This window comes from Phyllopteryx taeniolatus, chromosome 19, assembly GCF_024500385.1.
Source record: "Phyllopteryx taeniolatus isolate TA_2022b chromosome 19, UOR_Ptae_1.2, whole genome shotgun sequence".
NCBI lineage: Eukaryota > Metazoa > Chordata > Actinopteri > Syngnathiformes > Syngnathidae > Phyllopteryx > Phyllopteryx taeniolatus.
The window spans coordinates 7,861,195-7,878,135 of NC_084520.1; the positions used below are offsets into that span (position 1 = coordinate 7,861,195).

General features: G+C 42.8%; 1 protein-coding gene across 1 annotated transcript; it reads left to right on the top strand.

Annotated features, from left to right (window-relative positions):
- Positions 1-11,695: 11,695 nt before the first annotated feature.
- Positions 11,696-15,530, top strand: LOC133469498 (transcription factor Sox-9-A-like). The gene is made up of 3 exons (XM_061756669.1): positions 11,696-12,470; positions 12,544-12,794; positions 13,437-15,530. Exons 1-3 carry the CDS (start codon positions 12,034-12,036, stop codon positions 14,234-14,236), a joined length of 1,488 nt encoding a protein of 495 aa, XP_061612653.1. The 5' UTR covers positions 11,696-12,033; the 3' UTR covers positions 14,237-15,530.
- Positions 15,531-16,941: the final 1,411 nt, after the last annotated feature.

Here is a 16,941-nt window from a genome sequence, read left to right on the forward strand (position 1 = left end):
CACCCTCGTCACCTAAGAGTCAACATCCCTCATTACTTCCCAACGACGCCCGGCACTCTGTCCAGCTTCCAATGCCAAGTTCCTCCCGTAGATCCCCTGAGGCATCCTACTGGCGCATGGTAGCACTGAGCCATAAGACTGAAGTTAATTAATTTAAGGCAAAAGTAACGGGAGACCTTTAATTTCCAGCCGCACTGGTCGGACTAGCAGTTTCACTCGTGGCTATAATTTAAAGAACAGGTTTTGCCTTGTATTATACATAAAGCAGCAACACATTCATCTATTTGGTCTGGATCACAAATTTACAGTTGCAAGAAAAAGTATGTAGTTTATGACCAATATGTGCAGAAAAGGGGGGATTCTGGACCATTTCTCTTACAACACTGTATTAGTTGAGCAGTATTCTTAGGATGTTTTTGGGACCCTAAGCTTCAATTGGTAGACAAATGCTCTTAAATTATTTTTTAAGATGTCTTGATAAACTTGGGGATTAAATTTTCTGTCAATGATGGCAATGTGTCCAGGCCCTCAGGAGCAAAGCAGTCCCATCCATCCATCCATCCATTTTCTGAGCCGCTTCTCCTCACTAGGGTCGCGGGCGTGCTGGAGCCTATCCCAGCTGTCATCGGGCAGGAGGCGGGGTACACCCTGAACAGGTTGCCAGCCAATTGCAGGGCACATAGGAACCAACAACCATTCGCACTCAACAGTCATGCCTACGGGCAATTTAGAGTCTCCAATTCATGCATGTTTTTGGGATGTGGGAGGAAACCGGAGTGCCCGGAGAAAACCCACGGAGGCACGGGGAGAACGTGCAAACTCCACACAGGTGGGGCCGGGGATTGAACCCGGGTCCTCAGAACTGTGAGGCTGACGCTCTAACCAGCCTTAATAATTAAACATTGGTTTAACATAGGCGGCACGGTGCCTGACTGGTTAGAACGTCAGCCTCACAGTTCTGAGGACCCGGGTTCAATCCCCGGCCCCGCCTGTGTGGAGTTTGCATGTTCTCCCCGTGCCTGCGAGGGTTTTCTCCGGGCACTCCGGTTTCCTCCCACATCCCAAAAACATGCATGAATTGGAGACTCTAAATTGCCCGTAGGCATGACTGTGAGTGCGAATGGTTGTTTGTTCCTATGAACCCTGCGATTGGCTGGCAACCAGTTCAGGGTGTACCCCGCCTCCTGCCCGATGACAGCTGGGATTGGCTCCAGCATGCCCGCGACCCGAGTGAGGAGAAGCGGCTCAGAAAATGGATGGATGGATAGATGGATGGTTTAACATAAATTGTTAAATTAACAAACTAAGCTAACAATGTACAGTCGGAAATGGGGATGCTATTAAACTACCTAAAAAAAAAAAAAGCAACAAAGTTTGACACAATATTTTTGTCGACCATCTTAAAAACACTTTTTAAAACCAGCAAAAAACATAGTTCACTGTAAAGGATAAATGTGAAACAGATCTGACCCATTGACTGAGAGACAGATGTGGGACAATGCAGTATGACACTGTTTATAACATTTTCTGTACAATAACAAGCTGATAACGTGTTGACCTCGCACTGCAGACCCTTCGCCCTGCAACCCGCTGCCTTCACAACACAGACATTCTGATGGCGGGAAATCAGACAAGGCAATTTCCTATCACCACATGTAACACTAGAATAATGGGGGCATGGGACACGTCAAGGAGGGGAGAACCGTGGTGTAGCTATGACTTGTGTGGACACTCAACACTGGTGCTATAGGCAAAGAAAAAAAAGAAGGAAGAAATCTAGTTTTAAGTTTTTCCTGAGCCTAAACGGACCGGACAAAGCTTTCGTGTCGGTGCAGAGTTTCGGAGTGGATATTTTGACTCAGCATTGCGGTAACTACCTCACTCATTTCCTGCTACATGCAATGCAAAATGACTAACTGTATGTTTGAGTTTACTCGGTGGATTATTATATTTAAAGTTAATTCAAGTGACTAGATTTGGAAAGGCTATTTCATTTGAAATACTTATTTTAAAGCAGAACTTTGTGTAAAGAAATGAAAAGTGTTGGCAGGGGTACCGTAACTTTTAATTTCAGTGCATTAAAAAAGAACTATAATCATCAAAATGTACAGTTGAAAAATGGGTTCCTCCATATTGGATTGAACATGTGACAAAGGGCTACTTGGAATTGGAATACGTGTAGGGAAGAATTACACTGACTGGACATCTGATCCACTAGAATAGCTGTATTTGTAACCAAATTTAGTAGTTATAATGCAAAGAGGAAAGTACGTAGACTTTCAAACATATGGTGTCATCACTCACCCAGTTCACACCAGATTGTTTTCTGCCTTCACTGGTTGGTTCGATGGAGCACTATCGAGACCACATGGTTAATGTCAGATATTATTCCTATCGTGCTCCATTGGCAACCACAATGATGGTGCTCTGCAAGCAAAATCATGAAAATGTCCAAAGGAATTATGTTTGTCAAAAAGTAAAGCATATTCCATTGCAAACTCTAGAAGGATTGTAAAGATACAATTGATGATAATCTGACCATTCAACATGTTGAACATGTTCCTGCTTTTACTATACCCTCCCGATAGCGGCTGCCCATATTGACTCCAATTGACCTACCCATTCCTACCATTATGGTTAATCTCTTGCAATAAGGGAAGACCAGCAAATAATGAAAAATATAATGCAATCACAGAAAAAAAGGTAGTTTCTATAGGGAAAACCAAATTGTGTTCTCTTGTGTGGTCTGCACTTACATTTTGTGTCATTTTACTTTTCAAAGCCTTCCTTTCCTTGGTTGTGGAACGGATGGTTGCGGTGGGAAGTAGAATGAGGCCCGAGTGGAGTGACAGACGGCAGCCAAAGCACCGAGATATCATCACCTTTTCATTAGGTAGCTCTTCCTGTTCACCATGCTGGAAGGGGATGGCGTTCCCAGAAGAAAATATATAATATGTCATAATTAAGCAAGATTACTTAGTACTTAATAGTTTCTGCTTGTTACATTTAAGAAGGAGAAGCACGATGGACCAATGAGTTAACGCTTCTCCCTCGCGATTTGGGATTTGAATCTTAGCTCGAGCCTTCCTGAGTGGAGTTTACATGTGCTGCTTGCGCTGCTACCCTGGTTTTCTCCAAGTACCTCCCCATTCCAAAAACATGCATGTTAAATGTATTGAAGACTCCAAATTGACCAGGGGTACACAACAGTTTAGTCCCTTTCGGCCGGGTCACTCGGTGTGTGCTGGGTCTTAGTTCATTAATGTATTCTCCTTCCAGTGACTCTCAAGAGACTGAATCAACGGTTTCTCTGCTGGTTGCAGCCAACTAGTACACTCACTTTTCTTCAGTTGCTTCAAGTCTTCATTAATCAACACACAATTTGACCAGTCTTACCTAAATCATTTGGTTAAAATGCTTATCCCAAGACCAAAGATTTCCATCCACCCATTTATTTTCTATAGCGCTTGTCCTCATTATTGTCATGGTTTGAGCTGGAGCCTATCCTAGTGCCTATGTAGAGGCTAGGTACCCTCTGGACTGCACGTCGGCCAATCGCAAGGCACATAAACAACAATTCACACTCACATTCACACCTATGGACAATTTAGAGTCTTCACGTTTTTTTGAATTGTGAGGAAGCCCAAGTATTCAGAGAAAACCCAGACAAGCATGGGGAGAACATGCAAACTCCAAACAGGAAGGCTTTGTGCCCAAATTCAAACACAGGACTCAACTGTGTGGCAGATGTGCTAATCACAAATCCAAAGACTTTCAAAAAGATGGAAGAAAAATTTTGTTTCTTGATTAACTTCGCATGACAACAAAAAGTTTAATTTAAAGGGATAGTTGGCTTCCATGTGAAATTTCAGGATGATTCCCAAATGCACTATAACCTTTACAGATGAACATAAGTTGACGTCCTCTAAATCTTTGAATGTACGTCGAACTGCACAACATGTCAGTACCTTTTGTAAAACTTGCTGTCCTCTACCTTTTTTTTTTTCTAAATCAACCAATACATTTCCAAGGATGTCCACTTCTATGCCTGTGACTCTTCCAGTCGCTCTGTATCTCTGCTGCTACCTGCTGATGACACTCTGTGACACTCAAAGCTCATGGGTCACTTCCCTCTGAGAACATCCTGTTTGAAGCCTCGCAATGGTTAGGAACTGTTGATTAATTGTTACAATCTCATGATGTCAAAATATGAACAGCTTGAGGATAACTGTTTGAGTAACAATTCTAACTGAACCAGGAAGTGTATTGGTCAATTCACTGAGCAAACACTTGTTAGGTATTTTGCTGTTCAGCTCCTTGTTAGAGAACAGTAAGTTGTGCAAAACGTACTGAAATATTTGGACATTCACCTGTAAGGCCCGCTGCATACCGAGTGACAAATGCAACTGAACTGGACAGTTACGAAAAAAATGCAATTAGGAACTCAGACCCTCAATTTCAAATTGTTGGCTAGTGCTAAAAACTAGTGGCAGAACCCCGCACAGTGCGTGACAGTTCGGTCGAGTTTGGCTGCGTCGCTCAGTGTGCGGCGGGGCTAAAGGTTATATGCTTCACTCGGAAGCCGAATATCCCGGACTCTTTCTGAGTAGTGCATATACTGTTGAGATCCTCTAAGTGGCAACTTTGCAATGTATTTAGCATTGGTTTGAAGCATTACATTTTAAAAAGTGTTAGAAACCTTGTTGAATTTATTTATTTGGTATTGCGAGGTCAGTGACAGTTTCTTTCAGCATTTATAGCTGTAAATTGTAGTGGACCACAGTGCCTTCACATTTTTTTCTCCCTTTTAGGTTCTTTGCATCTTCTCTCATGCTGGCCTTATCTAGATTAAAACATCACACAGTTCAGGGCTCCAGTTACCATCAGCTAGATCAGTAGACAGCAAGGAAAGAAAAGGAAATCAAACCCTGCTGGCCAGGAGACAAAAAGCCGTGCAGCCCTCATTAGATCATCTTGCACCATTCAGTAAGCTGCATAAATGCACTGCCACGTTATGGTTGGACATCCTCCGCCGCCGGGCTCGAGTAGCGTTACGCTGTGTCAGAGGTTTTCTCCTTCAATCTCCGCTCCCATCGTACGTCTGCGAGTTTTCCAGTGGCACGAGCCACCTGCTGACAACTGCCATTCTTACCCTCCAAAACCACTCGCCCGCATACACACGCCGTCCCTCACATAAACCCAAACAAGCGCTCAACATTAAGGTGTGGATCTGTCATTAGTTAGCTTGGCCTGGCTGCTTGAGACCATTGTTATTGTTAAAGCGAGGGCTGTTTGCATAAGCCATATCTTCGGAGGGAAATGGTACTCCTTTGTGGCTTTTTGGACTCAGCCTAAGTGGATTGGGTTTCCTTTTGCTTTTCCTACCTCTCATACAGTATGGTTTGATCGGCTAATGCACATTTTAATGAGCTGTACGTCAAGCTGCTGGGAAAAAGTGAACAGACATAAAGTGATCATTTGTGTTTCATAGTTTGACTCGTACTGTCGACTTAATTAGGGACGGTTAGGATATGGGGTGATTTGTTTTTTTGTTTTTTTTCATCAAAAGCCAAATTTCCACCAAGCGGTGCAGTTCTGCTGAATTCACCAAGGTATGGTTCTGATCAGTAAATCCTGATCAGGCTGGGTGTGTTGATGCTGATGGATGTTGTGTCAGCTACTTATAGCTACAATGTGACATCATACCACTCGCCACTTAATTACAGTAAGAAGACATGACGCTAAGCAGTACTGCGTGCTACTGCACAGGACTGGCTTAGCTCAGCTCTGCTCTGCATACAGTTGGTGTCCTACTTCAAAATAATACAATGGGAAACTCCAACGCGGTACTAGACACAATAACAAAATGCAACGATGAAGGAGAGCAAGAATCTTCTGGATTTACTGCTCAGCACGTGGCGAGGAGACAGTTTTAAGGGCGGCAAGAAAATGGACATCTGCAGCAAAGTGGAGACTCTGGAGTATAATACTGCAGCATCCAGGGTAAGCTGAATTTAATTTTTTGTCATTTCTAGCTATGTACTGTATGTTAGAATGTACAGTGATGAATCTGTTCAACCAGTGAACAATCAGCATTTAATTAAATACACTTTGAACAGAAAGTTATTTAGGAATGAAAGGGTAGGCCAGGGGACCAGTTATGGAATATTGTAACTTTCTAGAAATTTTGTAGACGTGACCATTTAAAAATGTATACGCTTGCAGAGATGTATCGACATTAAGTGTCGCTTACTTATATTTAGTTGTTTCCGACCTTATTGAATTATTAATAAAAACATAATTAAAGGTAATTTGAACAAATGTCTTATATCAGAAGTGTGTGTCAAATTGATAGCCTTTCACATTAACCATTAGCCAAGAAGTAGCTCTCATTTGATTGGTGACTCCTGGTTTAGGGTCTGTTGCTCAATCAGTCAGTCAATCAATCAATCAATCAATCAATCAATCAGAGTGAATCACACCAGACGACTGTGACCCGTACTCCAATTAAAGTGTAGGACGGTCTCACTCACTTCAACATAGTTCTTTGGCATCAAGATGCCACAGGTTTGCAGTAAAGCGCTATTGTTGTCTAAATAAAGCTCCTCAATTCACTGCAACAGAGTTCTTCGGGACCAAAATGTCAAAAGATGGAATCAAAGTATTTTTGTATTGCTTTGGTCTGAGCACAAAAACAATGAATAGGTGAGTTCGTGAATAACAGAGAATATGTTTCAAAAATATACAGAGAAAAATAAGAATATATTAAAAAATTATCAGAATAGGTACATTTGCGAATCCCGAACCGTGACTATGCAGAGTTTCACTGTAGCAAAATTGCTTGGTAGAAACGAGGACGAAGATTGCTACAGAAGACGAAGAGCTGCAATATTGGATGCCAGAATGAGATACTAAGTGAGAAGCAGACAGCAGCGATTTGGTGAATGATGGATGGTCTGCAGTGTCATCCTCCTGCATGGGGAGTTGCCTGGGTCTTCCCTAAGTGTTGTTTAAACAACATGAGATGCTGAATGACGTTGTGTCAACAAACACCCGGTGCTCAGACACTCAGATCAGAGCGGAACAGCCACGCACAAGCTCGAGGTGGCCATTCATCACGTCAGACTTTCTAAGAATGGCATATCACACCTATGTGAAATCTGCACACACCCAGACATGAGATGCTTTCCCCAAATTCTCTCCATTTCCTGAGTATTTCAATACACGTCAGGTGAAGGGCCAATGCAGCTATTTTATAAGGCATTTTTGACAGTCGGCCTTCCTGGGTTTTAAAGAGGGAGTGATTCCTTGTGGGATATTTGTCTTTGTTTTTACCCCTAGTCACTGACTACTTGTTTATTTTGGCACGATTCAACTTAATATTTCACAAAAGGAATGATACAACAACAAAAAAAGTGAATGAGAGATGTTTAGGTACTGTACAGTATTTACATTGAAGTCCTTAAACACTCACTGGGCACAATCTAGTGAGATCCAATACAAGATAAAAATGCTCAGTTTTAATGGAAGTGCATTATCAGAATGTACATTTTTTTAAAAAAGAGACAAATCAGTATGATGCAGTGGCAATCTATACCACTGCAAACCACAATAATAAGTTACTACCTCAGACGGAGTCAAAAGTGAGCATTATCATCTTTATAAAGTGTTAAGTCAACTCTGTTAATACAATGAAACAATATAATATTGATGCTCAAATTAGCAGTTTTGACAATGGAGCATAAACACGTAAACATTATGTAGAAGTCTGAGCTGGCCCCGTCTTGGACTTCATGAGTGTCAAACTCTAAAATGCAAAGCGGTCCTGTATGGGCTCTCAAAAGAAAAGCAGAGTTTAGCAGTTGACTCTCATTGTTTGCTCAAATTTTGACGCTGTAGCTTGAAGTCAAGATGAGAAGTTTCCCAAGACGTCATTCTGCCTTGCCACCTTCAGCTCTAAATGCACTTACAGGGGAGTGTAGCTACTACAATGGGGTACAATGGCTGGGATCGTCCCCTCTAATGTACGGACTTTTACACTTTGGGAACATAACTGCAACTTTTGGGCCCTGGGGAATGTACACACAGTGACCTTGAAGTCCAATAATGAGCCTCACGGGGTACATTAGAGTAGACTGAACCTTAGTGGATATAAACTGACTTCGATTGCACCACTATTTCTGACAGTGTGGCTGCTGTGGAAATGCAGACCGATTTGTTTTAAACCATTGTCAAGCAAATCTAATCAGTCAGGCATATGCAAAAAGTTACAGTTTTAAAATGAGTTTTTATCAAACCCTTTTTCATGGCTCATCTTATGTTTGTGTGCCATGAGGAGGAGGATGAGAAGAAATGTGTTCCACCATATGGTACTGCATTAACATGGACGTTCTGTGGGAGGGGAGGTCATTTGAACTGACATTGCGTTTTAAAAGCTGTGTAAATTCAACAGTTGACAGTTGAGGCATTTAGTCATACGTGCCGTTGTTCTCAGCTCTTCGTTGATGATTTGTTTTCTCGTAATTGGCTCTATTTTTCTTCCCCCAAGGTTTTTTCTTTTTTGGTGGCTTGTAAGTTAGCATTGCAGAAAAACTCTTAAAAAGGTCCACTTGCTTACGGTATGTTTCATAATTGTCTTCATGAGTTTTATGTCATTAGATTTTAGAAAATAGAATATGGTAGAACATGAATGGACCTTTGAAGCGAGATATTGTATACACTCCTTTGCTGGTTGGTTTGGGTCCTGGTTGGTTAGTTGGCAGGATAAGCCAAAAACAACACCACTTATTTCTATGAAATTTTGAGGATAGGTGGCACGTACATTTTGATGCACATCTACTGTGTGTCTTTTTAGTGATCATTACTACTTTTACTACCTTTTATCAAAATTGGTCCCACCCTGGGGCCCAAAAGAACTCAAATACGGCATGTATTGCCTTAACTGCCACATATACTGCACATAAATGTTTGATTAAGATCACGGCAGACATGGATTTATTGCATCCATCCATTCTCAAGAGCCCTCGTCCTCATTCAGCTCGAGCCTATACCAGTTGACTTCGGACGAGAGCCTGGGTACAACCTGAATCGATCGCCAGCCAATTGCAGGGCACATTGATAAACCAGTCACACTCACACCTATGGACGATTAAGGCTTTAATTAACCTAATATGCATATTTTGGAATGCGGGAGGACGCCAGAGTACTCTGAGAAAATCCACGCTAATCACCAGGCTACCGTGCTGTCTAGATTTATTCAAACAACCATAAATCAAAAGTGTCTTTGCCAAGAAATTGAGTGCATGATTTATGATCAATAAAGTAGCTTTTAGTGTTTCCTCTTACCATTGGCAATCCAATAAATGGGGACCCGCAAACCATCTTGAGTCCCGACGCAAAGTTGTCCTAGTATATTATTTGTTGTCTTTTTTGTGGTACGGCTGTGGGCTGCAGGAAACAGTATTGTTGCATTATGGATGCAAATGAGATTGATGGGTAGATGAAAATGCAGAAAGAAAATGACAAATCCTGAGTGCGACTCAGGTTTCATTCTTCCATCGTTCTTTCACTCCTTCCCTGTCTGATTCTCTTCATCCTCTCGCTCCTTCTGCTTTTCTTCTTTGCACACCTCCATTAGCCATATTTACTCTTTGGAGAGTAAACACCATGTTTTCCACCAGGCTGCCACAGCTCTGTGACTCAATGCGTTCACGCCTCACTCGCTTTTCAAGCAAATGCCGTCACGTCTTGACGAGTTCGCGCAGCGCCACGCAACGCAGGCGCGACTCCGACGGTGCTCCACACAACCTTTGAGTCAATTTGCGTTAAAAGTGAATATATTAAATATGCATGTCTGGTGTAAATAAACCTTCAAAGGGACGAATGAGGGTTCACTTTAGTGTTTTTATTAAAACCGCATTTGTCGGTGAGAGAACGGATTACAGGTGTGGCGAACAACATCTTGCACCCAAAACTTTTTCTCTTTCCAACATGACCACATAGAAACAGTGAACAAGCTCTGCATGTTAAAAGAAAGGCTGCGGGTGTCTGTAATCTGCAAGCAGCCACACTGAAATGACCTGACATCTGCAAACTATTAAAAGCAACTTCAGGTAGCACATGTTGTCCACATTAGCTCCAAGCCAGATTTACATTTCCACATCTCCACTAAGCATAATAAACAATCAAATGGGGTGTGTGCAGGCAGGTTCACTTCACTGACTTCTGCAGAGAATTTTGTGTTGCACTATGTTTGGTTGAAGTCAAAGTTTGTGGATGTGCTACAGTATATACGGTACATTAGTATGTGTTTGGCCCTTGTGGGCTTCTAAAAGCATTTAGATAAGGAAGAAGAAATGAAAAATTGCAAATAAAATGCTTTGCCTATGCTAGAGTTCCATCCAATTTCTATAATGCTTGACCTCATTAGGGTCACGGGTGAGCTGGAGCCTATCCCAGCTGACTTTGGAGGAGAGGCAGGGTACACCCTGGACAGGTCAATGACAGGACAAGATAACCATTAACACTCACATTCTCACTTATGGACAATTGAGAGACTTTAATGAACCGAACGTGTATGTCTTTGGAATGTGGGAGTGAGCCGGAGTACCCGCAGAAAAGGCGAGCTCCAGGAAAAAGGCTTTAGCCAAGATTCGAACCCTGAACATCAGAACTAAAAAGCAGGCACGCTAACTGTTACTTCATCATGGTGCCCTTGTTTGAGATCTTTTTTATTAGATTTTTTTTTGGTGCTATAAGTGCAGTTTTTATACATTTATGCCCCATTTTGGGTGTATATTTAGTCATTGATTGGGTAAAATGTTATCACCTATTTTTTCTATACAGTGAATTGCCATTTTTTTGCAAGCTGATCTACAGGATTGTCATTTAATTTGCACGTTGCAGGAATAAAAATCCCAATCATACTGAATATCCATAAGCATCTTTTTTTTTTTTTTTTTTTTTAAATACATTTTTAGGACTGATTTGGATAGAATCTTGAAGTGAACCAACTGCGGCCATGTGACCATTTCAAGAAGGATGATAGGAAGATAAGAAATGACTTTGGAAGACTTTATTAAAAAGCTGATTTCATCGATTTCATCTACCCCCCAAAAAGCGCAGCAGTCAGCAGAACGAACCTAATCCCATCGCTGAAATACGATGATAGAAATCAGAAGCTGAGCTTGTGAAGTGCAACTGTTGCACTGCAGCAGTCCACTCCCTCCTGCTCCTTCCCAAGCGAGGCCCTCTTCACTGGGTTCTGGCAGACTGCTGTCGCCCCCCATTGGCAAACAGGTTGTACTGGAACTCAAAGTTGATTATCGGCAGGTTGTGGTATTGGTTTGTAATACTTGACAGCACATATACACATTTTCATTATTAAAGATTGTATTTCCTCGTTGTTGTTGTTGTTGTTGTTGTTGCTGCTGTTTTTCAAAATAAACCTGCTCACTTACTTGATTTTAGGATAAACGCACTATTTTGTGCGAGCTTTTGGATAATTAACACTGTTCCAGTTAGTGTGCAATGTGCGTGTGTGCGCTGCTAGGCAAGAGGAGAAAGTGATGGTATCCAATTCCTTCACGTTCACGTCACACGCTGCCCACCAATCACATTCAGGCTTTCCTGCGCGCTATGGTAACGCTCTTATAAAGTGCGTGCGCGAGCCACTTTGCAGTTCAGAGCACTCACGCGTTCTGGGATTCTATCTGGAGACGAGCAAGGAGAACTTTACCACATATTTTATCCTACAAAATTGAAATTAAATTCGATATATCTATTTTTTTTATTTTTTTTCCCCGCCGCCCCAGTGGAACGACGCACTGATCTTTGGATGCCCGTGCGTAAAGATATTTATCTCCAAATCAAGTTTACGCACAAAACCAGAGCAAAAAAAAAAAAAAGGATTTTTTTTTGCGAAGTTTAAAGACTTTGACCAGATTTATTCTGGCAAGGTAAAGTCGCTTTCAAAGACTTTCAGCGTTCAGGCTCCCGTTTCACGCGTAAACTTGGCAGCAACCCGTTACGCGTATGAATCTTCTCGACCCTTACCTGAAGATGTCGGAGGAACAAGACAAGTGTCTGTCCGATGCCCCGAGCCCGAGCATGTCCGAGGACTCCGCGGGCTCTCCGTGCCCGTCCGGCTCCGGTTCCGACACCGAGAACACGCGGCCGTCGGAGAATGCGCTGCTCCGGGTGGAGGCGGCTCTAGGCGACTTCAAGAAGGACGAGGACGACAAGTTCCCCGCTTGCATACGCGACGCTGTGTCCCAGGTGCTCAAGGGCTACGACTGGACCCTGGTGCCCATGCCGGTGCGCGTAAACGGATCTACCAAGAACAAGCCTCACGTGAAGAGACCGATGAACGCCTTCATGGTTTGGGCTCAGGCTGCGCGGAGGAAGCTGGCCGACCAGTACCCGCACCTGCACAACGCCGAGCTCAGCAAAACGTTGGGCAAACTTTGGAGGTAAGTGATCTCTTCTCCTTTGACTCCACGTTTTGAATCACTTATGACTCCCGGCCTTGCTTTTTACGCACAGACTTCTCAACGAGGGCGAGAAGCGGCCGTTTGTGGAGGAGGCTGAGCGGCTCCGTGTGCAGCACAAGAAGGATCACCCCGACTACAAGTACCAGCCGAGGAGGAGGAAGTCCGTGAAGAACGGGCAAAGCGAGGCCGAGGACGGCAGCGAGCAAACCCACATTTCTCCCAATGCCATCTTCAAAGCACTGCAGCAGGCAGACTCTCCGGCCTCCAGTTTGGGAGAGGTGCACTCTCCTGGGGAGCACTCAGGTGAGCTTGAATACAGTTCACAATTTTGGGGGTTGAGGAGTCTTTATATATATATATATATATATATATATATATATATATATATATATATATAAAATCAGTTCTGATCAAAAATAAGTACAGTTAAACTTGTAAATCAGTTACGTTTTTCCCGTTGAAATGAATTGAAATGCCATTGTGTTTCAGCACCGCAAATAACACTACTTTTATTTTCTACGTGATTATAATAAAGAAAAAATGCAAATATGATGGTTTAATAAAGTGTAATTTAGCCAAAAGTCTCTCTCACACACACACACACACACACGCACACGCACACGCACTCAGTTTGTGCTTTGTGCCTCCAAAGGGGTCAGGATCTAGTGAGTGACGTCAATCAATTGGAGCTTGCTTTTTACCCCTCAGTTATCCCAATACTAGTGTCTTTTCCATGCTCCTTGTGAGTGTTTTCATTTTGACTGTTTGTCCCATTCAATACATGACCAAAAGTGCTGTGCCCGTAGACGATGGGGAAAAAAAAGAAGAAGCTTGCAACACAAAACAAAACAAAAACAGCTCCAGCTCGTAACTTGATTTTGGGGCATTTGTAAGTCAAGGTACCACTGTATATAAACCAAGTATTATCTCGCTTTAATCCTCCAGGTTCCCAGGGACCGCCAACCCCTCCCACTACCCCAAAAACTGACGTCAGCTCTGGCAAGATGGACCTAAAGCGAGAAGGAGGTCTCAGATCCCTCCCTGATGGCACCAGCCAGCGGCAACTGAACATCGACTTCCGTGACGTGGACATCGGAGAGTTGAGCAGCGACGTCATCTCCCACATCGAGACCTTCGACGTCAACGAATTCGACCAGTATCTCCCACCGAACGGCCACCCGGGGTCCGTTAGCGGGCCTGGTACACCTGTCGCCTACACCGGCAGCTACAGCATCAGTGGCGGCGCTCCGGTCAGCCCAGCAGCAGGAGCGGCCTGGATGCCTAAAAGCCAGAACCAGCAGGGACAGCAGCAGCAGCACACCCTCACCACCCTGGGTGGCAGCGGAGGTGGCGCCGCTTCCGAGGGGGGTCAGGCTCAGCACAGGACCCAGATCAAGACGGAGCAGCTGAGCCCGAGCCACTTCAGTGAGCAGCAGGGCTCTCCGCAGCACGTCACCTACAGCCCCTTCAACCTGCAGCACTACAGCCCCACGTCGTACCCGGCCATCTCCAGGGCGCAGCAGTACGACTTCACCGACCACCAGGGGAGCGCCCCCTCGTTCTACAGCCACGCGGGCGCCGGCCAGGGCTCGGGCCTCTACTCGACTTTCAGCTACATGAGCAGCCCCAGTCAGAGGCCCATGTACACACCCATTGCTGACAACACAGGGGTGCCCTCCATCCCCCAGAACAGCCCCCAACACTGGGAGCAGGCACCGGTTTACACCCAGCTCACCAGACCCTGAAGCCCGCCTGCCCCCCCCCCCCCCCCTCTCAACTCCCACATTCACATAACACATTTGACACACATGTACAGCCACATTCATGCATCCCAAAACACTTTATTCCGAGCAGACGTCCCCCACTCCTTCCAGATGGTCTCTCTGAATCAGACACTTGAAGTCAAAGAGGAGGAGAGTCAGACTTGTGATTGGCTCACGCCGTGCCTTGCTATTGTACCATGATAGAATCTTTATAGATATATATTTTTAGAAAGTTGAAAAGACTTGAGAAAGTCCTCTGTGAGGATTTGATTGTTCATATTTCTGTAGGTTTTTTTTGTCTTCATACGCTGGCAGTTTCTTACCCACAGGGTTGTTTATGAAGGTTATTTCTGGCTTCTATTTTAATCAGTCTAACAACTAACAACAACATCTGCTTTTTGTTTATTTCTTTGCTGTTGTTTTTTTCATACTTCTGAATGTGCCATTCCAATTTACATTTAATGATGATTGTCCATGTCATGTGTGAAAATCATTGGAAAAGCAATTAGGTAATAGACACTCTTCGTTGCCAATATTGTGCAGAGTTGAGTTGAGCACCACCCGTGCCTTTGATTTCCTTCATTTTCTCCAGTGTTTGTATATGTATGCGACTGTGTACGTGTGTGTGTGTGTGTGTGTGTGTGTGTGCGCGCGCTTGCCAACAGCTGAGATTACACTTACCATTCAGCAGCGTGTGTTTGACAGCTACAGGAAGTCCCCTTTGACCTCTGGGGTGTCCCCTGCTGTCTCCTTCCCCGCTGATATAACCCAATCCCCTCAGCCCTTCCCAATTTAAAGAACTATTTATTTATTTCCTTTAATGTTATTGTGAATGAATATTTTTCATTCGAGTATTATTATTATTGTCTTTTTTTTTATATAATGTACACAGCATATCTCTTCATTCTGATTTGGATTTTAAACCCAGGGGGTACTAATACAAAATGGTACATGCTGTAATCATCTTTATTTATCTTATATTATCTGAATTTCTATTTTAATTATGTATTTGCCTTTCTTTTTGGGTTGGGGGGCTATCTTACAACATTTTATTTGTGAATTGTCTTTAAGTTTAACTGAGGCTGAAAGAACTGGAAAATATTATATACGTTAGAACGTTTTTACAGTGTACGTTTTGCTTTTTTTCTGTAAACTCCAATCCCACCTCACAGTATCAACCCGTCCCTCCACTTCTGCTCTTTACAGTATTTGTACTGTCTTTAAAGAATGTTTTGTATCTGTATTTGCAATAAAAATGGAAATGCTAGTAAACACACATTTTTTTCAATTATTTGAAGTTGTCAATGTAACATCACCGTTTTCCTATACTTTAGTCAAGGAAAGAGTTAAAGGACAAGTGCCAAGTAATCGGCCTGTGTTTGTTTTCGCAGAAGCCTTGTTTTCTTTGTGCCTCCCGCTTTTATTTTCATCGTCTCGCTCGCATCAGCTGGTAGCGGCAGGAGGCAGTGAGGCTCCGTGAGACCTGAAGGAGGCTTTTGGGAGGAGAGGGGAATGTGATTTGTTTATTGCAGGAAGAAAAATGCTGACAATACTTAAATTTTTATAGCAGGGGAGTGAGAAGAGTGGGGGGCATGGCTCTTGCGTACAGCAGTAAGGTAGAGGTTTTGCAAATAGAAATCTTGTCCTTAGATAACTGGATTACTCCCGTGTATGAAACACAAATAAGTCAAAATGTTTATAGCCCATCGAAGGCAGAGAATATACATTACTGGTACCTAATGTTAATGAGATGATAAGAACTGCACTTTAAAGCAACACTATGTAATAATTGTCCCTTAAAATCCTACTAACAATTCATCAGCTTGTAATAAGAAGGATGGTGTCATTAGTTATTGCCATAGAAAACCCCAGTTTACTATAGTTTGTAAAATTGGTGGACCAGCCTAGACATCTGATTTTGCCACATGACGAATACTCACTTCACCAGTCGATTACAATTCACTACTGGGGAGCCTCCAACCAACAACAATTTGTTACTTCTACTTAAATGTGGGCCAAGAAAATAGCCAACCACAATACATTTGAATTCTGAAATTCAAAAATGGCCACTTTATTTACTCAACTGCAGTGTAAAGAGGCATCTATAAATTAATCTGGGGGAGACCTTTATTTGTACACATACATTTTTAGTATAGTGCATACTGGTTGTACAAGCTATATAAAGTATACTCTAGCTCTGTAGAACAAAAACATGGATGCAAACATCAATGCAAAGTGATCACTGTCTGTAACTATGGGAAGGCCGAAAATGAGATCATCTACAAAAGGGGTTCTCAAACATTTTCCACCAACCACAACCTAAAAAAATACTTTGTTCGCCAAGAACCACTGTAATGACCACCATTAAGATACAGTAACATATTAGCATTCATCAGAAATGATACAGCGGTGTTGTTCCTGTATTCATTTTTGTAAGCCAGTCTAAAATTATCCAGCGTTAGAACATCACTGTGCAAACATTTATTCATTCAATTAAAACTTTTAGAACATAAAAGTTAAAAAAAACAGACTTAAATATTTCATAACTAACAGTTATTAAGATTAAATGTACTATCCATCCATCCATTTTCTGAGCCGCTTCTCCTCACTAGGGTCGCGGGCGTGCTGGAGCCTATAAATGTACTACTATAATTAAAAGTTAAATACAACTGAACTGTGCTTGGAAA